This window comes from Meriones unguiculatus, chromosome 21 (genome assembly GCF_030254825.1).
Source record: "Meriones unguiculatus strain TT.TT164.6M chromosome 21, Bangor_MerUng_6.1, whole genome shotgun sequence".
Taxonomy (NCBI): domain Eukaryota; kingdom Metazoa; phylum Chordata; class Mammalia; order Rodentia; family Muridae; genus Meriones; species Meriones unguiculatus.
In genome coordinates, this window is record NC_083368.1 from 46,683,832 (window position 1) to 46,705,772 (window position 21,941).

Consider the following 21,941-nt stretch of genomic DNA (forward strand, 5'->3'; position numbering starts at 1 on the left):
TATTTCTTAATTTTCCTTTTTATTCTGCATTTAAAATACCTTTTAAGCCAGGCATTGCGGCAGATGCCTGTAATCCCAGCACTTAAGGAGGCAAAGGCAGGCACATTTCTATGAGTTTAAGGCCAGCTTGATCTACAAAGATAGTCCAGGAGAGCCAATGCCATATGGACAATCCCTGCCACAAAAAACAAAACAAAACAAACAAAAAAATAAACAAAAAAACCAAAAAACCCCAAGAGAAACAAAACAAAAAACCAAACCAATCAAAAAATTCCCCAACTTTTTCAAAGTATTTATAAAAATTTTTCATGTTTTATACTGTTGTCTTTTGTTTTCTGACACTTTCATAACTGCTAATTAACAATTTCCTAACAAAATCATATAAATAAAAACCAGCAAGATGACCCTTATTATATAATAAAGGAAGGAAATAGGCCTAAAAGGAATATCAATTTACAAACTCTTCACAAAAGCTTTTTTATGACAAATAAACACACGTTCTCTGAATCTAAAGAATAGCAAACATTTATTTTGCATGTGATTTCGTCAGATTTAAATGAAAGAATTATCCATAATTTATTTCTTGATTGAAATTAACATAAAAATATAATAAACTATATAATTCAAACTGAAGTCACTTTCTAAAGAAAAACTCTATGTTATCATAATTTTCCTATGGCATATGGGCAAGGAAATAAAGCTATGCTGTATCACAAATGATTGAAAGCAATGCTAGTACACTCTGAATAACATGTACACACATAACTTAAAAAAATACTAGTATTATTTTCTCTGGAAAGTTAGCTTGCAGATGAAAAGCAGTAGCCCAAATCCACATACTGTAACTGCTGACCTCTTCAAAATTCGACTCTTCCATGTCGACACTTCTTCAACTAATGGGATATGAGTTGGATCATTTTCCCGTTCATTCTGCATCTAATGTTTAGTGAGGAAAACAAGAGTTAGTAGGTAACATACTGAAAATGAAAACATTTGTTTTGCAAAAAAGTTCATATTAATTCACAGGACTTAGATTGAGGTAACCGAATACCTCATGACAGATTTAAAGTGAACATATATATCATTTACCAGTATCTTTCATAGATGATTATTACTTTAACATTAATAATACATAATTTTATAGTTGATCTCACTTAAAAATGGTGTTTTATGAAGGTTTCTTTCACGTCAACTTAAAGCTTCTATTTTACCTATAGGGAATAACAAGGGGAATTTATTTCTTTTGTATTAAATTCAATTAGTATCCCATTAAGGGCTGAGCCATTCTTACAGCAAGTCTGTGGCACAGTTTAGTAAAGGTCAGAAGGCGCTGCATGGTAACTGCAGGAACAAATGTGTCTCGGAGTGGAAGCGCCACATCCAGCAGCTCAGCAATCTCCTACACTTCTGCTCAACTCCCACAGAGAAGAAGCCTCAGTGTGTGTGCTGGCGGGGATGGGGGGTGCTGAGTGGGGGTGGGGAGGAAGGGGTGAGAGAGAGCTGTTGGAGTGGGTCAAGAGAGAGAATAAGCAGAGAGCAAACGATCTTTAAAAGATAAAAGAACTGGACACCTTCATTGAGTGAGATTTACTAGAAACATCCTGTGCCAGAGTGACCATAGAAGTATTTCCAATAGTAGGAACAGAGCCTTTGAAATTCTACAGTATAAATATTTAACTTAAAAAGTCTGCAAAATTAATTTTCAAATTTATAGTAGAAAAATGGACTCTGATGCCAATCTCATTAAGACTGTAATCTTGGTTTAACTTCCAAATGGCTTCATTCAGCAACAGATTCTTTTTTGACACTGATGCTCCATTTAGTGAATCCCGAGACAGTCATTCCTTTATTAAACAATGACCCTTTCTGACAAGAGTTGTCAGTGTGTTGGTTTGAAAGAGAATGATGTGGTGTTAAAGGCTAGCCTTGACCTCTTCTATCCTATCTTTGTTACCTCAGTACACTTATCTGAGATAACTTGTATACTTCTTTGCTAAGTTCCTATCAGTAAAAATTAAACTATCAGAAGCTTAATAAGCATCATAGTCCTCAAAATGGAAGCCTTCCAGATTTTCTGAGTAAAATCTCATTACAGGAACTGTTCATGTACAGCTAATTTAGAAAACTTAGTAATTTACTCAAAAATTAAAACTTTCCTTTAGTCAAAGAATTATGCTTGTCATTGTTACAGACCAATCAACATCTTTCCAGGCTTGTTTTTACATAGAAAGTTGAATTCTAGGTAGAGAAGGGTCACAGAAAAACTACTACCCATGTAGTGAAGAAAAAAGATGAAGGTTCTTTTTACAGGCATATATTATTAAATGAGATATTATGATACCTAATCCCATCATGCTTTATTTCAGTAAGCTTTAAGACAATGCTTAATTTTATCTGACAGTATACTTTAGGTTCTTTCTCTCTAATTGCATCTCACTGAACCACCTACATCAATCAGGTTTTAGTCTGAAAAACCAAATTAGTAGCCATTCCTGCCAAAAATATGCTTTTAGGAATTTCCTATACTTAAGATGCTTTCAAAGAAGTTTCTATATATAAATCTTTCTACTTTTCCTTGGATTCTCAAAACTATCATGCTGAGCGAAATTAATTCCACTTTTCTTCAATTCTAGAAGTGATGGACGAGTGAAGATGAATGGTGCTATAAAGTTTGTGCTCTCAGCAAGTAAAGGCTCTATCTAGCTTGTGTAGAGACTCTCAGTATCTGGTGAATAAATGAATGATTTTTCTCAAAATAGAAATATATTACTTATTTTTCCATTTAAAGCAGCTTCATTCACTATTATAGAATTTGCTTTACAACTCTGTTCTGAGCTTAAAGGACTTTTTGTTGATTAAGTATATTTTATGAGAGATGACAAATTGCCTTGAACATAAAGTCTGCTCTCAAAAATTCTTTTGATAAAATATTGATGAAAATATTAAATGAATTTTAGGCCAAAACTGTAAAAATCAGATATGTCACAGAATTTTTGCAGACATCAAGTTTATCAGATTTACAGGGATTCAGAAGTGAGTTTTTAAGAAACTCAGAGTGTTCTTTTTCTTTATTTTATAGCTTCAATAAAGACTGATATTTCATTAGCTTGCATCTTGGTATAGACATTTTTTCTTAAAGGGAAAAAGGAACCTGCCTTAAAATCCAGACATATGCTGCTCCTATATACACATAAATACATAATAAAAAATGTCTACATCCTAAAAACAGTTAATTATAAAAGATGATATGGAGTCTGGCCAACAGAAATAACACTTCATTGCCAATGTTATCTCATTAACAGAGCCAGTAAGCATCTCATTTGCCCTTTTTTTGCATTTATATAGGTAAATAATCATTTAATTTCTTTCTTTAACAAGCAAATAAATACTTTCAATTATTTTCCATTGGTTTTACATTATATTTTCTGTTTTCACTGTTGAGAATTGAACTAAGTGCCTGGTATGTGCTAAGCAAACACTTTACTTTTGAATTACACTTCAAGCTCCTAAGTGCACAGCATATCAAATGAACATACCATAATTATTAAATTGTCTGCCTAGTACAGGACACTTGTGGCACATACAGTTTTGGAATAAACTCTTACCAAAAGGTACCACTATTTTATGGTCCTGGACCGTCTTGCCAGACTATTTGAAAGGGGCTGAGCAAGCAGTTTGCCACGAGTCTATGTCTAGTGAACTCTAGAAGATCATCACTGGGCTGGTACTCTTTCTTGATGAAGAAGCATGAGGAACACAAGTTCTTTCAGCACACTCTTCTGTAATGGCAGGAATACCTGCTTCTTATGCCCACTTTTCCCTTGGGAAACTGTCTTACCATTCCCCTATGTGTCCCCCTCGCTGCTGTTAGAACCTCTTCATTTTGTGAGAGCTGGCTGTGAAGGGTTCCCCAGTTTCCACCAATGCTAATATTAAATATATACCTTCTGAATCAACTCCTTCAGCTTGCAGACCTCTTCATTCAGATCTTCAACATTACCAACCAGTTCTTCACAAACTGAAGTAAAATTTCTGGGAGAAGCCCACTCCAGTACTATCTGTTGAGATTTCCAAAAGTTTAGTTAAAAATGGAAATAATCTTTCACAATTTATATGCACAAAGATCTAAAAGATTAAAATACAGAATTGACTTTTTTGCTCAGAATAAATCCTGGCAACAAAGTAAGTCAGTAATTTTATATGAATTTCCTAAATACATACTTATGTGTAATAAATTAACATTAGTAAATATTTGTGGTGAATACATAATTTTTCAAATATTTAAAAAAATGTCATGATTTTAAACTACCATTATACCTTAACCATAAGAAGAAAGGTTGTTTAAAAATTTCATTATAAAGTCTACAGTATAGACAAACAGGCAAAACAAAACCTCAGAAAGTCTGCTTTTGTGGGTCAGTATCTACTTTAAATTTTCTTAACTGAGAAAAGTACAATGTCAGCATAATTTTTATATAACATTCAACATGCTGTTTTGTTTCATCTTTCACTTGGGTCTCCTAACAGCTTTTAATTTTCATCAATTAAATCATCATTAACAACAAATGACAAGTTCAATACAGAGATGTGTTTAGATTTTGGCTTGCCTTCTTTCCCCCTTGCTTGAGGCTGAGAGTTCAAGATTCTATGATGAATTAGATATAGAAGAGAATATTAAAAACTTTGGACCTCATGCTTAACAACCAATAGAACTTCATCAGATTTGAACTAACAAGTTATGCTTATATATTCACATGCCACAGAACAACACTTGATTAAATACCTTGTGAGAATTTACGGGTAACTCGGTAATGATGTTCTGCACAGCTGTGATTAAATGGCCACATTGCTTGTTTAATTTCAAAAGAAAGTTGAGGAACTCATCTCCACTAAAGAAAGGAAACAAACAGGAACCAGTTACAAGTAATTTTCTTCATTCTACCAATCTGCTTATAAAATTAAAGAGATTTGAAAAAATTTGACTAACATATTTGGAACTGAAATATGCACAAAGTATAAAAGAATCTAGTCTCTAGTCCCAAGAACACTGAATTAATTGCTTTCCTACTCCTTATTTATGCCATAGTTTTTGTGGTATGAAGTTTTTGTGGTTTTGAACCCTGGACTTTGCACTTGACAGACAAGCTCTGCTACTAATTAAAGAACCAATATTTGAGTGGCAATTGTGGAGGATACTGCACTGATGATTTTTATGAATTATTTATTTTACCTTTCCTCATCAGTGTCTGAAGTGGCTCACATTTGTTCACAGATGAGGAGAAAGTAAAAACTTGGTATAAATTTTACTTGGTGATTTGTTGTGGATTAAAGTAACATAAAAGTCAAAGAACCAGGAAAAACAAAAGAAATGAAATACATTTAAAATAAAAATAATTTCATTTTGATTTCACTAGAAAAGTATCATTAAACAAGACACTGAATTTGGGGATAAATGGTGAGCAGAATAGAAAATGAACAGAAAATATTATAGCCAAATTAAGATCACAGACTCCTAAGCTGGGCTGACCTGAGTTTGGGGTCAGCATCCACATGTAGGGGCTTTCAGATCTGGGCAAGCCTAATCTCAAGAGAGATATTGCCAACTCTCTAGAATGAAGACAAGACTCTCAGGAGGACAGAAGGAGACCCAGCATTCTGTCTAGCAAAAGGCTGGCATTTGAGTTAGCTAAATTATGGTGTAATTTCAATGATACGTGTTGAGCAGGTGGTTACAACTAGTGAACCTAGTTTTAAGTCTTATCCCCATATTTACCCTATTATCTGTAGACTCAAGAGATTTGAATTTAAAGCCAGTGAGGGAACATCAATGAGAAATTACTTTATGTTCACTAATTACTTTGCATTTACCAATCTAATTAGGTTAGTTTTTCCTTCTAGCATGAATTTGAGTACATACAAACCAAGGTAGCAACAGTATCAAACTAGGACCCTGAAGATCAGAAAACAGAATAAATGAAAAGAGGAGACTTGAGAGTGGTAAAGACAGCAGTCAGGAAAAGAAAGTAAGTAGCCTGGGAAGAAGGGAACCAGAGATGACCATTCTATCCCAGGAAAGATTGTTGAGTATCTTAAATATTCATCGATCAGGCAGATAGGAGACAGGAGGACTGGGCTGGCTTTAGTGATGGACAGGGCCTGTCTACAGCGCAAACCACAGTGCCACTCATAGAACCCAACAGACCAAATAGCCATCAAGTTAAATAATTCAAATAAGCAGAAAAGAAAAATTTGAATAAATAACTAGGAACACATTACCATACAATGCTATAGTCTCGAAAAATGGGAAAAATAAATAATTTGTATAGGGGTCAATAGTATCTACTAAAATAAAAAAAAATGTAAAAGAAAAAATCACCTATGGGACAAAATACTACTTTTAATTTCAAACAACATTCTTATATGTAGTCTTTAGCCAAATACTATATACAGTTTTACATGCTAGGATAAAAGTCTATATAAACCACCGTTATCATTAGGTGGTCATGGTATACACCTTGAACCCAAGCACTTGGGAGGCAGAAGCAGGCAGATTTTTATTCAAACCAGCACAGTATCTTATTACAGCAATAGAAAAGTAAGCAAGATATTAAGTGAGAAGAAAACACAAGCCTTTCTTTTGAGATATAATTTTAGGACCATATAATAGGCAACTTATATAAATCACAGCTCTAGCGAGAACCATTCATGTCACAAGTATGTGTACGGTGTCTCCTATCAGTGCTGTATGATATTCAACCGAGAGAACTTTGCGTGTAGCCCTAGCAATTTGTTTGCATTAAGTAACTATAAAGAAGCAGATATGACAAAGGCATAGTAAAAAAAAGTTATTTGATCAAATTCATGTGTCTGTGCATTATCTTCTCCTTTCCAAAGGATTATACTTTTTTTTTTCCCCCACTGACAAACGCAATGGCAATGGGAGCTACTTTGGCACATAAAATAAGTTGTGCAACTTTTTTAGATTGTAATAAAAATACATAATGCAATATAAATACATCACTTCCACCTTCCATTCCTCCTCTAAATCCTCTCTTATTCCCCTCCTTGCTCTTTCAAATTTATGTCCTCCTTTTTATTAACCATTGTTATACACACATATGCATGTATATGTATGTATGTATACAATATGCATACATAAATGCTTATATACACACATATATATGCTCAGTCTGTATGTTCCTTTTATGTATATGTTTTTAGGGGTGACAATTTGGTACTGGATAACCAGCTTAATGCTCTTCCCCAGCAGTCACAGTTGCTTGTCTGTCGTTCTTTTTGTAGGTTCCTGCTCAGGAACCTCCTCTTCCCATGCACATTAGCATGTCTACCAATGTCATCCTTATTCAGCTCAAGTTTAGGTACCCATGTTTGTAAGACTTCATCTTAAGGCAAACTTCCTGTTCCTCTGAGCTTGTGGAGCCAATGACTAGTTCTGCCAGTTGGCTACAGGTTTTTCTTCTCCTACCATGGAGGAGCATGGCCAAACTAGAGCAGGTCCTCCAGTCTGCTCTCAGAACAAGGATTCTGGAAAGCCACTGCAGCTGGCCAATGATAAGAATGATCAAGGACTGAACTTCACTGTGGCTGATGCTTAACATTTATAAGCAGGCTAAGCCATGTCTTAAAAATCCTCACTCAGAAAGACAAACGGGATGGACTTTGGAAAAAAGAAGAGAAAACAGGAAACAGGACAGGACCATACCACAGAGGGCCACTGAAAGACTCTACCCCTCAGGGTATCAAAGCAGATGCTGAGATTCATAACCAAACTTTGGGCAGAGTGCAGGGAATCATATGAAAGAAGGGGGAGATAGACCTGGAGAGGATAAGGGCTCCACAAGGAGAGCAACAGAACCAAAATATCTGGGCACAGGTGTCTTTTCTGAGACTGATACTCCAACCAAGGACCATTCATGAATATAACCCAGAACTCCAGCTCAGATATAGCACATGGCAGCTCAGTATCCAAGTGGTTACCCTAGTAAGGGGAACAGGGGCTGTCTCTGACATGAACTCAGTGGTGGGCTCTTTGATCCCCCCACCCAAGAGGGTAGCAGCCTTGCTAGGCCACAGAGGAGGACAATACAGCCAGTCCTGATGAGACCTGGTAAGCTAGGGTCAGATGGAAGGGGAGGAGGACCTCCCCTATTAGTGGACGTGGAGAGGAGAATGGGAGGAGATAAGAAAGAGAGGGTGGGATTGAAAGGGAATGAGGGAGGGGGCTACAGCTCGGATACAAAGTGAATAAACTGTAATTAATATAAAAAATAAAAATGTAATTAAAAATCTGAAATCCAATATTAAGATAAAATTTAGTATCTATGAATAATATATTATAAATAGAAGTACTATACCCTTATTGTAGAATAATTGAAAAAAAATCATACCACCCAAAGATAGTAAGTGGCACTATTTTCTGCCATGATATTTTCTTATAGTTTCTTCCAGTATTTCTCCTACAGATTTCTACAACTAATATTATATTTAATATGCTAGTTTAAGTTTTACCTTTAACATTGTATGGATATTTTTCCATGACATTAAGTTTCAAAATAATGTTAGTAATGGAAAAACGTTTATGGAATATAAACCAACCATTTCTCTGCTGTTATTTAGAAATTCCAATTTTAAAATGTTTAGAAAAATCTGCCTTTAACAATGTATTTTAATTAAACATTAGATCTATATAGAGTTTTGAGGTGGAGTAGTATCTTTAAGGATGTAGTTCTGAGACACTTTTGACACATTCAAGTGGATTTTAGGTAGCTCAGAGCTCAAATAAAACATCTGAGAAGAAACTGATGAATGCTGATTAGTTTGTTCAAAAGCAACATTTAAGATTAAAATTTAAGTTCTACAAACAGCCAATGCATAAAAAGTATATAAACAGTATGTATGTATTTTTGTAATAGATGATTTTAGGAATCTGACCACGCAAAAAGTCTCTTAAAATAAATCAGTGGCTTAATTGTTGAAATAAAATTATCAGGAGATTATAATCAATCAATTCAACTTTTCTTGCTGTTAGTTTTCTTATGACTTAATGACTAATTTCTTCTTTAAACGATGACTTTGAATAAATGGGAAGCAAAACCTTGTCTTTACAATCATATAAACATAGTCTGTGATTTAATAACAAGGTCAAATTCCTAGAATATGTGCCTGACATTTTAATTTTTTAAAAAAATTCAGCAGTTTTAATAAGTGAGTCATTCATAATTCTAAACTCTTTAGGTCTACTAAAGCCCACAAATACATTCATAGAGATATCTCTCATAAAAATAAGTAATACTGGTGATTCTTATCTGAAAGATAGTCATCTAGAACCTGGATATTGCTTAATAGAAACAACGATGAAATGACAGAGATATTTAAGGATTTCTGATTTAAATGTATCACTACCAAAATCCTTCATAATACATTTAAATATTTGAGAGCTATGATATTATCTAGAAATGGTAACACCAAATACTTAAGTCATTCCTGTTAGATGGAGACAAAGCAATGAGAAACGAGTATTTATAATGTGGACTCTGAAAGGCTTTGAAAAATCAGGATCATATTGATAGTTTCTTGGAAGTTCCAAACAATACAGAAATTTCTTTGATCATAGCTAAGGTGTGAAACTTAGAAAGCTACATAAGTGATGCCAAAAGGCATTTGTAAGTATTTTTTTAATGGCACATAAAGCCTCACAGGCTGGTTATCTAGTGCAGGTCCTAAATAGGTGTCCAAAATTATTAAGCTGTTGGAAAAAAAATTATTATTTTTTAATTAATTTTTATTTTTTAATATTAGTTATAGTTTATTAACTGTGTTTCCCAGTTGTAGCTCCCTCATTCCCTCCCAATGCCACCCACCCTCCCTCATCTCCTCCCTGCCCCTTTCCATGTCCACTGATAGGGGAGGTCCTCCTCCCCTTCCATCTGACCTAGCTTATCAGGTATCTTCAGGACTGGCTGCAATGTCCTCCTCTGTGGCCTAGCAAGGCTGCTCTTCCCTCGGGGCGGGGTGGTGGTGGTGGTGGTGGTGGAGGTCAAAGAGCCTGCCATAGTAATAAAAACTGCATGGTATTGGTATAGGAACAGAAAGGTGGGTCAATGGAATAGAAGACCCAGAAATAAACGCACACATCTATGAATACTTGATTTTTGACAAAGAAGCCAATACCATTCAATGGAAAATAGACAGCATCTTCAATAAATGGTGCTGGTCCAACTGGATGTCTACATGCAGAAAAATGAAAATAGATCCATATTTATCACCCTGCACAAAACTAAAGTCCAAGTAGATCAAAGACCTCAACATAAAACCAGATACACTAAATCGGTTAGAAGAAAAAGTGGGGATGAGCCTAAAACTCATTGGCACAGCAGAAAACTTCCTGAACAGAACACCAACAGCACAGGCTCTAAGAACAACAATCAATAAATGGGACCTCATGAAAAGCAAAGGCACTGTCATCAGAACAAAACGAATGCCTACAGATTGGGAAAGGATCTTCACCAGACCTATGTCTGACAGAGGGCTGATATCCAGAATATATAAAGAACTAAAAAAGTTAAAAACTAATAAGTCAAGCAATCCAATTGAAAAGCAATTATTATGTGCTATTTAGAATTTCAAAAATCTCTGTGTTTATTTTTAAATATAGGTTCCACTGACATAAAAATATTTACAAAATGAACTAATTTAAGAGGCAAAAGCTTTTCAGGTTTTCTAGTCTATGTTTAAATTCTACCTATTCTTTATAGCTAACAGTCAGTTACTGAGCTGAACCAAACTAGAAATCAATAGGAAGAATTCTAAACATACATAAACCAAAAGGCATCCTTTTGATAATACATGAATAAAGATGATGCTTTGAAGGAAAAATACTACACATAAAAGTATATGAAAATGACCTGAGTGGAAACAACCTAGGAATCTGACACAGAGGGCCTCTGATAGGCTCTGCCCTGCAGACTATCAAAGCAGACGCTGTGACTTTATGGCCAACTGTTGGGCAGAGTACATGGAATCTTATGTAAGAAGTGGGAAATAGTAGGTTATGGAGAGGACAGGAACCCCACAAGGAGAGCAACAGAACTTGAAGATTTGAACACAGGGGTCTTCCCAGAGACCCATACTCCAACCAAGTACCAGGCATGGGGATAACCTAGAACCCCTGTGCAGATGTAATCCATAGCAGTTTAGTGTCTAAGTGGGTTATATAGTAATGGGAAGAGGGACTGCCTCCGACACAATCTGATTGGCCTGCTCTTTGATCACCTCCCCCTGAGGGGGGAGCAGCCTTACCAGGCCATGAAAGATGACAATGCAGCCAATCCGGATGTGATCTGATAGACTAAGATTAGAAGGAAGGAGAGGAGGACCTCCCCTATCAGTGGACTTGGGGAGGGGCATGCATGAAGAAGGGGGATGGAAGGTGGGATCGGGAGGGGAGGAGGGAAGGGCTTATGGGGGAATACAAAATGAATAAAGTGTAAAAAGATAAAAAAATTTAAAAAAAAAGGAAAATGACCTGAGTGTATTAAAATGTTCCTGACATTCAATTACATCCACGTTGGGAAGAGAACGCACATGTCTAGATAACAAAAAGGACGTCAATAAGGTGGCCTGTACCTTTGATCTTCCACTTGGGAAGCCAAGGCCGGAGGACTGAGTACTGGAGGCCAGTCTAGGTTGCAGATGGAGATCCTTTCACAAAACTGAGAGGAAGGGAGGAGGGGAAGGAGAAATAATTACTCATGAACAACAAAAATAAAGTAAATAAATTTAAAGCAGGCAGAAGGAAGGAAACAGAAATAGCAGAAACCAATGAAATGTAGAGTAGCAATGAAACAAAAGAAGGTTCTTAAGGCTGGGGAGATGGCTCAGTGAGTAAAGCACTGGCCACCCAGCCTCCAGGACCTCCATGGTGACGGAGAAACCCAATTTCTCTAACTTGTCCTCTGCTCCCACATACACTCTTGTCAAACACAAACCCTACCCCCCCTCACAGACACAAAGTGAACACTAAGTGAACACCAGGGCAGAGTATGGCAGACTGCCCCAAGGATTTGTCTGTCTCTGCCTCCGCAGCCAGGATCACATGTTTGGCTTGATTGGGGGAAATTCAGGGACTGAATTCAGGGCCTCATATTTGCATGGCAGGCACGTTAGCAGCTGGAGCATGACTCTAGCTCTATACCTTCCAGTTTGACATGTAACATGATTTAAAGAGAATGAGAACTATGCTAAAAATGTATTTTTTACACGATGTGATTTAGCAAGATGAAAGAAAAAGACATACAAATTGTTTCCATGCACGTTAACAAAAGGCACTGTTTTGCTTCTTTGTAAAATAATTTTGTAACTACTGTGTATCTAAAACCCCATTTTCCTGGGGAAACTGTAGCATTAAATCAAATACTTAGGCACTACACCAAAAAAGAATTTTTCTTTATAAGTAATAGTAATTGTAAACAGATAATTATACCTGATTTCCAACTTAGCCACTTCAGGTAATTTTCCAAAATTTATCTCTTCTACTTCTAGTTCCTTCAAAGCAGCCAGAATTTTCTGCTGATCTTTACTGGCAATTCCATTCTAGGTAGAAATAATTTAAAGTTTCAGTAAGACAGTTTCACTTGAATAATTTCATATTCAAGACCATTAATGCCATTTTCTAGATGAATTTCTATCTTGTAAAACAAATATTGGAAAGTAATAAACTTAAGTATATTGATTGCTTGTACTTCAACAAAGTTACATCATTAAGTGGTTTAGGTTAGTAGTTAACTTTAGTCATTTTTTGCAATATAAAATGATAATATTGATGGATTCAAAAGCAATATTATTAATTAGAATTTAAACTATTATCATTCTGAAAAACACAGCAAATAGTTTTTTTTCCTCCAAAATATTGTTGAGGGTGTTATTAGTGATAAGTGAGAATTAATGTCTTTATCTCTATTTTACCTTCAATGTTAAAGCAAACTTTTTTCCTGAATTTTGTTAAATAGTACATTCCTTTGGTTTTTAGTGATAGTAGAGATTTCAATTATCCAAAGTGTTCGTACAGCAAAATCATTAGTTTAAAACATCCTCCTTACAAAAGTTTCTCTAAAACTCCCCACACCTATTTTTGAATTCTAATGTTAACAGGTGATAACTCAATTTTTGCTAATTTGGAAGACATGCATATGGCCGAATTAAAAATCACCTTTTACGTCGAAGTAGCCTCTTGTACAAATCCACTTCCCACCTACAAACCAGTAGCAGTTCTAGATGAGATAGAAGACTAATCCTAGGAACCACCATGCTCTAGGTCTGTAAACGTTTTTAAAGCAATTTAATACTGAGGTATGATTTATACTTGGTAATTCACTGTTGTTTCTAACCAAAAACCTACAAAATTTCAGTCTACAAAGCTCTATGATTTTTAAAATACAAAATAAAATAATGTGCAAGTTTAAAAACATCAAAGAATATATCTGGCATTTTATAAGTAATACTAACCTTTGTAAGCTCGTCTTTTTTCATGGTCAGAAGGTGTCTTAAAGTTATATCCCTTTCCTGCACAAAAGGCAAAAATCCCACCACTTTTCATTGTGAACAAAGCAAAGTAGGAGAGGAAGATGTCACTAAGCTGCTTTTTCAAATAGCTTTCAGATTTTCAGAGGGCGTGTAGCTTAAGAGCTACGTCACTGGTTAGATACTATATACTCACGTACAAAGCAGGCTGTACCTAATTTCCCAGAATCAAAGAAAACGGCTGGACCTCCTATCTGCTTAGTAAAAAGAGAAAATTCTAGAAACTAGATAGAAATTATATGAGTATTTAAATTTTGGATGGCATCAGACTGAACTATCAATAACATGAGTTTTGACCCAGGATTTCCTCAAACAGAAGTTTCAGTATTGTACAATGACTCCAACTCTGCAACACCTGAACCAATGTTCACATTCCCAGGAGAACCTGTCTTAAACAAGTCCTTTGCTTAATAACCTTATCTACCTGGGAACAACTGTCATCTACTCAAATCCTACTCAAATGCATGCTTAAAGCACACATAGTTCTTGGTATAAAATCTAACCTAATCTTTATGACAACTTATACTTGTCCTTAAGGAAAAAATGATATTTAAATAGCATATTCCAGTGAATACTCAGAACAAATATCTGATATAGGACTGTCTAGTTCAAAATCATGCTTCTAGTGTTCCACCTACAAAAAAACAACTGTAAACATATGGCTTACATGTGCACAGATGTATCGGATAGCACTTTTAAAATCCAGACAGCTTCTAATTTATAGATATGTATATATACACATATATTATATACATACACATACATATATATCCTAAGTTAATAAGTTTTGAAATGCTTATAAATTTAAAATAGGTAGTCTAAAAATGAAGGAGAAGTAAATGGTATGCTTGTGAATAAAATTCAATTTTATTCTAATACACCATGCTATGGCAAATATAAACACACACCCATATAAAACTCACTCTGCTTTATATGAAATCTTACCTTTAATAAGTCTGTCATATGTTCAAGTCCAAGACCATGTAAAAATATTTCCAGATCTCCAAACGCTGTATATGGACTATAACATACCATAGCAAGGTCAGTTTCAGAACAGACTACACATACACAGAAGTATATGTGCATGTCTATTTCAGAGCAGGCATGGGAATGAGTAAGAATGAATCCAGGCAGAACATATTTGTATGTCTGCACAGAACATTTAAATGTTGCATCAAAGGAGTAAACTAGGTTTTTTCTCTGTGCCCTGCTCTCCCCATCGCCCTACTTCCTCTCCCTTTCTTCCCCTCCCTTCTAAAGCTGAAAAATTAAACTCAGGGCTTCACATAATCTAAGCAGTGAACTACATTCTCAACCCTAAACAAAGTTTCTTAAACAAAAAAATGGAAAACATGGGTGGTGATATTCATCTCATCTTTCCTAAGATTTTAAATATTCAGAAGTATGTATTTGTCATGAAATGTTGCAAATGGAAATATCTTTCAATGCAATAAACATAAATTAGATGGTAACTATAAAGGTAGTAGCTAGAGATTGTAATGTTTAGACAATAAGGGTCAGGGATTTGTTCTTTAAAAATAAAACCAGATGATTAAAAATAATTAGAAAATAAGATTTAACACAAACAAGTTTGAATACAAATATAATCTTGAGTCTCTTAAAAATAGAATTTGTTATTTTACTAAAAATGTATATTAAAGTCAGAGTTAAGTAAATAACTAAATAAAACTCTTCTAAAATGCTGGAGAACAAGAAATCTAAAATATAGACATTTTAAAATGGCATTTCCAAATGCTTATTAAAGTTTAAAATACCATATACCTTATATAATTTGCTAAATTTACCACAAGTAATAAAATATGCATTTTATATGCTTTTTGTTAAACTGAAATGTTACCTAAATATGTGGTCTTTTTCTTTATCAGAATCTGTGGCCAAAAGTTTACAAATAGTCTCTTCTTTGGTTAGCTGCTGAAGTTTTCCTTCCAATGGATTCAGAGTCAAAGAAAGAAAGTTGAAGATCTAAAAAGAGTCCCAGGTCATTCAAATATAGTTAAAATAATGATTAGCCCTTTAGCTGAAAAGACAGCGAACACATTATTTTTTCTATGTAGAAAGAAAATTCTAATTAGGTGAGTGGTTCAGAGTTTTGTAACTCTTTATCCTGAGAAAAACTTTTGTAAAAGCAAGTAAATGCTTCCTTAATCTAAAATAATAAAAGTACACCAATTCAGAAATTCAAAAAGCAAGTATAGTGATTAATATTTTTATAGTGATGATATGAGGAATTTTAAATAAATTATTTATAAAGTAAACACTTGAAGTACATGGCTAAGAATGATTACTTGTCATATACCCAGATCCCAAGCACACATCTCAAAGCAACCCATGTCTATTATAGTATTACTTCTAGGGACAAAATAAGATTTTACTACTTTTCATATCACTGTAAATGACTGTAATAGCAATTTTTTTATTTAAAAGATGAATATTCTAGCAAAATACAGTTTTCATTACCTCCTTGGAGAAGAAAATCTAGCCAAGTATTTAATAATTGCTCAAAATGCTATTGTTATATTTAGGAATTGTGATAAATAATAGAAATATTCTACATGATAATACGATGACAAAGAAAGTACACAGGTGAATACCTCGAGGTGTTTATTTCTTTTTGCAATCTCGCTTGGTGTTCTGCCATCTTTGGTTTGTAGCATTTTATTAGCTCCGAGTTCAAGCAACTTCAGAATTACATTTTTATGACCCTGACGTGCTGCCCATGTTAAGGCCTGTAAGTGTGGGAAAGAAGGCTGCTTAAAAAGGAGTGCATGTGAGAAAGATAAGAGATATTTTCACCGGTATTTATGGCACAGTAAAAACGAGAGCACAGCTAATTAGCAGAGTGATGCAATCTCCTCATTGCACAATATAATGTAAACAGATTTCCAGCTGTCCTTACGGACTTTATAGACACAAACACTGTTTTACGCAGCTAACTAATGTCATGGAATAAAGAACTTATCTACCATTACAGATGTTTTTCTATGAAAGAATTTGTGTGCATTTTCTAGAACCCTGGTTTTGTTGTGAATCACAGCTTCTTTAATCACGGTTCAAATAATTTCCCCTTTCTGTAAGCTGTTGCTGTCACAGTGTTTTCCCCCAGCAGTGATTACAGCCCATGTCCAAGCCTTCTACAACTTACTAACTCTGACAGTAAACATCACCCAAACAAAACTACCATTTGTGTAGGTTATTGGTAAAATAGCAAAGTATCAATGACTCTACATAGAAGTCAACACTGAAAAGCATTTCTCACAGTATAACCATTCTCATCCTGGGCGTTAACTTCTGCTCCATGAGCTACAAGCAGAGCAACAACCTGAGTATGACCATCTCGGGCAGCATACATGATTGGAGTCATAAGTCTCCTATGGAGGAAGAGGAGAAAGACATATGTGTTCATGCTATCACTGGCAGCCATTCAACTTTATGAATGTATACACACACAATACCATCAATAATGTTTTTTAAAAAAAGAGAAGGGAATAAGAGATATTACTATAGCAAGTAATTAAAACAAACATGACTGAGTGTCACTGGTATATTAGCCAAATTTTCCAGGCCCCATGCCCACAGGTAGAGAGCCAACACAAATTCTATTCCATTTTTGTGTATGTGTGTGCCTTTTGTTTTGGTATTTTATCTTATTGGATATGTTTATTTTGACCTTTGAATTTGTTGAAAGAGAGAAAGAGAGAGAGATATTGAAAGATTGGGTGGGGAGGATATAGGAGGAGTAAAAGGAGGGGAAATATGATCAAAATATATTATTTATAACATATTTTATAATAAAAGTTCAACCTTCAATTAACTAAGCAAAAGTACTGAGTACTTACACCATACCTTATAGTGAAGAAATGTACACTCATCATTAAGGAATCAATGCTTACTAAAACAAATAATCAATTTATATCTTCCTCTAGAATTTGATCAGAATGCCCATTTTGCTTCTGTTGGGACTTCAGTAGATTAAAGACACAAATAAGGCCTCTATCTCACTGGATCTCCTCATGTCTTAATATAGTCTATTATCATGCTATTTTAGTTTAGGATAGAATTTTATTCTGAGCTAGGACTTACGCCAATCCAGAAAGCGATCAAACCATTCATTTGCCAACTATTCTCAAGTATTTTCTGGGAACGATTAGTGGTTTCTCTATAACTCATCACTACCCTCTATGCAAAGGAGACTAGAGTCATTCTATCTGTTGTATGTGAGTGGAACATAAACATGTCTTACGGGAGATCTGACATTTCGGATCCAGCGTTCCGGAGTTATCACATTATCTGATTTATATATGAAGAACCTCAGAGAGAATAACATGTGCAATAATTTAAGAAATCAACATTTTGACCTGGAGTTCATGTTTCTATTCACATTACTTACCAACCTTATTTCTCTGTAAGTTTTATAAGCTGGAGGTATATCCTGAGTGTGACTTCTTTACACCAACAATTTTAGCAAAACCATTGATACCTGCCCCTTTTTCTTCTGTGTTTTGAATCCAAATGTATGTTTTTCAGTTCCAACACAAATTCAAGTCCATTTGTGTGTGTGTGCCTTCTGTTTCGGTATTTTATCTTACTGGATATGTTTATTTATGTTTATTCATTTATGGAGCTTTTTTCCATGTTGTATTTAGATAGTCTTATATAATCATAATTTAAAAGGAGATTTTACCATTTTTCCTTAGATTTTTGTGTACTATGAAAGCTCTGTCAATTCCTTCCTCAGATTTGGGATAGAATTATTCTCTATTTTGTCTCCAGGCATCGTCTCATTATTGAAATAGGTCTTTTTATGTTGACTCTATTTTTATTGTAATTACCAGGACTTGTCAGTAATTAAATTCTCAACCATTACATTTTTTTTCCTTACTGGTGTGATACGTAAACAAATATTTCAAGAGGAGATACAGTACACAAATATTGATAAAAATAATTTGATGAAGAAATAAGATGACACACAACATATCTTTCTCACACTAAGATCACACGAGGAAGTGTCAGCATGGAACAGATTTGCACCATGTGTAGAACTGTTGTGATGTTGAGATAGGATAGAAGGAAGTAGTAGTTCTTAGTTAAAGAGAACTTTTTCAGTACTTAGGATTGAGTAAAAAACATCAGGTATGATAGACAAGTAACCCTTAGTTAAAAATTAAGAACTTCACATGTATTGGGTGTCATTTTATGAAATGTGCTGCCTTGTGAAATAATGACAAGGACATGGATGGACATAAAGTCAGAAAGCATGCACACAGCCTTTAATGTTTCAAAGCTCTGCTTATGCCACTTTTACTTTTTGATTCTGAAATTCACAATTAAATCTTTGGGACTTTGAGTTTTACCACTGATTATACTTATGAGTTTCCCTTGTTTAATTTTATTGAAGTAAGTATAGTTTCCTTTTACTTTGCTCTGCATTTAATGAGTTACAATTTCAAAAGCTATATCCTTCCTTTGCTCTGTTTTCATTGATTAATTAATTTACTTTAATTAATTAATATCCCAATTGCAGCTTCCCCTCCCTCCTTTCCTCTCAAGTCCCTCCCTTTCCCCTGTTCACCCCCCCTTCTCCTCAGAGAAGGGGAGGCCTCTCAGTATATTAACCTGCCTTGGAATATCAAGATGCAGTAGGGCTAGGTGCATCTTCTGAGGCCAGACAAGGCAGCTCAGTTAGACAAATGGGATCCAAAGGCAGGCAACAGTCAGAGATAGCTCCTGCTCCAGTTGTTAGAGATCCCAAATGAAGACCAAGCTGCACATCTGTTATACATGTGCAGGGAGCCTAGGTCTGTCCCATGAATGCTCTTCGGTTGGTGGGTCAGTCTCTGTGAGGCCTCAGGGGCCCACATTATTTGATTCTGTAGGTTTTCTTGTGGAGTCCTTCACCTTTTTGGCTCCTTTGTTGTTTTTTGTTTGTTTGTTTGTTTTGGTTTTGAAATTGTCAAAGGACAAAATTTATTAATTTTTAAAATTTCTTTTTAATTATCGTTTATTACAATTTATTAAATTTGTGTACTGGTTGTGGCCCCCTCCCTCATTCCCTTCCAGTTCCAAACTCCCTCCTTCATCTCCTCCCATGACCCTCTCCTAGCCCACTGATAGATCCTCTTCCTCCATCTAACCCTAGCCTATCAGGTCTCATCAGGACTGGCTGCATTGTCTTCCTCTGTGGACTGGCAAGGCTGCACCCCCTGGAGGAAGGTGATCAGAAAGCCTGCTACAGAGTTCACTGGCTACTTTGTTTTAAAGCAGAAGTCCCTGCAGATTGAGCGTGTCAACTATCTTTTGCAGTAGGTCTACTGGTTCCCTCTAGTGGTCAGTATAATCACTGGAGGACGTTAGTTTGAATTAAATGGATGAGGACCTGGACCAGACTCGTCCTGCAACAAATGGGATGATCTCACTCTAAATGCCAGTAGTGTTCCTGCTGAGGAAAATAGCTGAGTTCCCATATACACGACGAAGTATTTTATCTTCACCCCTAGATGGTGAAAAGACTAAATACATAATTTTAGATCAAGATTCACTGCTCAGACCATTTGTCTTCCACATAAAGTCGTTAAATTGTCAAATAATGACAGATGATCATTCCAGCATAGGAAGTATTTATTCCTTTAAGATGTTTTGAAGCTTACTATGATAAACCTATATATTTTAATTCTTAATTAAAACATATATGCTGTATCTTTTCTTACTGCTGATAGAGCAGCTGACAGAAGCATTTACGGTAGGAACAGTGTTAGTTTGGCTTACAGCTCAAGGGTTAACTTCAAAGAGGTGAAGTCATGGTGACAGGCACTTGCATCTGGTCATATCCCACCCACAGAACAAAAGAGAAGCATGCTAATGGTAAGCTTGCTTTTCCTTTTCATTCAGTTCTGGAAATTCAGCCTATGGGACTGTTTACCTAGTTAGGGGGCTCTTCCCACCTCAGCTCACCTGAAGTAAAAAACTTCCTTACAGACCTCCCAAGAGATTTGTCTCCTAGGCAATTCTAGATCCTGTTGGGTTGACCATCATTGTTAACCATCAATCTTAGAAATACTTACTACATAAACATTTTCTCATGGAAGCAAAGAATCTTTTACTATTTAGAAATGGTTTCTTCAGAATGTGACTATTCCTGGCCATTAGTGCTTCAAAGACAGCACATCTACCTTCTTTTCTTTCCTGGAACCTTTGTTTAGATACAACCCAGGTCTTTACTGAGTTCTAATAAGCTTTCTGGAAGCTTATTAGGCAGAGAGTAGAACTTGTGACAATGTTCTTCAAGTTTCCTTTCTTATCCTTATAGATTCCCTTTCTATTACCTGTTGTGTTACATTCTAGTGAAATTCCTCATATCTAGCTTCTAACCTACTTAACTACTGTCAGCAATGACACACTTAATATTATATAGATACGCTTAGCTGTACTATATGAACAGTTTAACACTTGGCTGTACTTGTTTCACAAAGATTATCTGTGGCAGCACATCCCTCTTCCATTCTTGAGAGTGATAAGGCCCTTTTAGATTCTTCTGGTTTTCCTTTATTAATCATCTTTCCTGAATTTGCTGTGCATGTTTAACCTTAAAATGCTGGTATACTCTGGAGTTTAATGACCAATAGCTAATGTATCCTGCTTTCTGGACTACTGTCATGCTCTAGTAAAATACAGAAAATTCAAGCCAGATGTTCTGCCCTTGTTTGACTGTAATGCTGATTTTAGGTAATGCCAGGCTTCCCAGCTTTTATTCTTCAGAGATATGCCTTTTCCAGGCTAGAAGCATTCCCCTTTGTTTTAAATAGAACTTTATTAAAATATTTTAGTTATTTGATATCTATCTGTGCAATTATCTGTGCAAGGTCAAGATGTATCCTCAGTTTAGTATGTTAAGGTCATAAAGCTATTTTTGCCCAAATTGTTGATATTAGTCAGATTTCCTTCTAGAAATTTTAGTTAGTTCATAAGGTTGTCACAATCCCCTTGGTTCTTTGAATAGGTTATTTAATTTTATAAATTATATAAAACACTATCATTTTATTCCTATTATTTAGTAGTTGCTGAGCTGATTGCTTTGCATTAACCAAGTGTAAACCTAATATAATCTTAACATTATAGTTTTGTTAATCCGTTCACAACTGAAAACAAATGGCTAATGGCTTTATCATAAGCAACAAAGTTCAATGTCTTAAGTCAGAGTTTACTACTTTTCCTATGGAATATAGCAGGGTAAATCCCTTAATCCTTGTGAGCACACACAGATGTGCCATGATTGTGGCATTCAACTGTTATTACAGTATGAAAACTGCCACAGATAAATGAGAGAA

The 21,941-nt window shown here is 35.2% G+C and overlaps 1 protein-coding gene across 2 annotated transcripts in view; it reads right to left on the reverse strand.

The window, feature by feature from the left end:
- Window positions 1-502: 502 nt before the first annotated feature.
- Asz1 (ankyrin repeat, SAM and basic leucine zipper domain containing 1) overlaps window positions 503-21,941 on the reverse strand; it is a 48,350-nt gene continuing 26,911 nt past the window's right edge. The window contains exons 5-13 of one of the 2 annotated variants that reach the window (XM_021636600.2): window positions 16,877-16,988; window positions 16,212-16,346; window positions 15,458-15,582; window positions 14,545-14,620; window positions 13,525-13,581; window positions 12,503-12,612; window positions 4,784-4,889; window positions 3,945-4,058; window positions 503-936 (exon numbers count right to left, since the gene is read on the reverse strand). In XM_021636600.2, the coding sequence (XP_021492275.1) occupies window positions 784-936; window positions 3,945-4,058; window positions 4,784-4,889; window positions 12,503-12,612; window positions 13,525-13,581; window positions 14,545-14,620; window positions 15,458-15,582; window positions 16,212-16,346; window positions 16,877-16,988 (988 nt within the window). In that variant the 3' untranslated portion in view covers window positions 503-783. The remainder of the gene's footprint in view (window positions 937-3,944; window positions 4,059-4,783; window positions 4,890-12,502; window positions 12,613-13,524; window positions 13,582-14,544; window positions 14,621-15,457; window positions 15,583-16,211; window positions 16,347-16,876; window positions 16,989-21,941) is intronic. The other variant, XM_021636601.2, reaches the window with a different exon arrangement.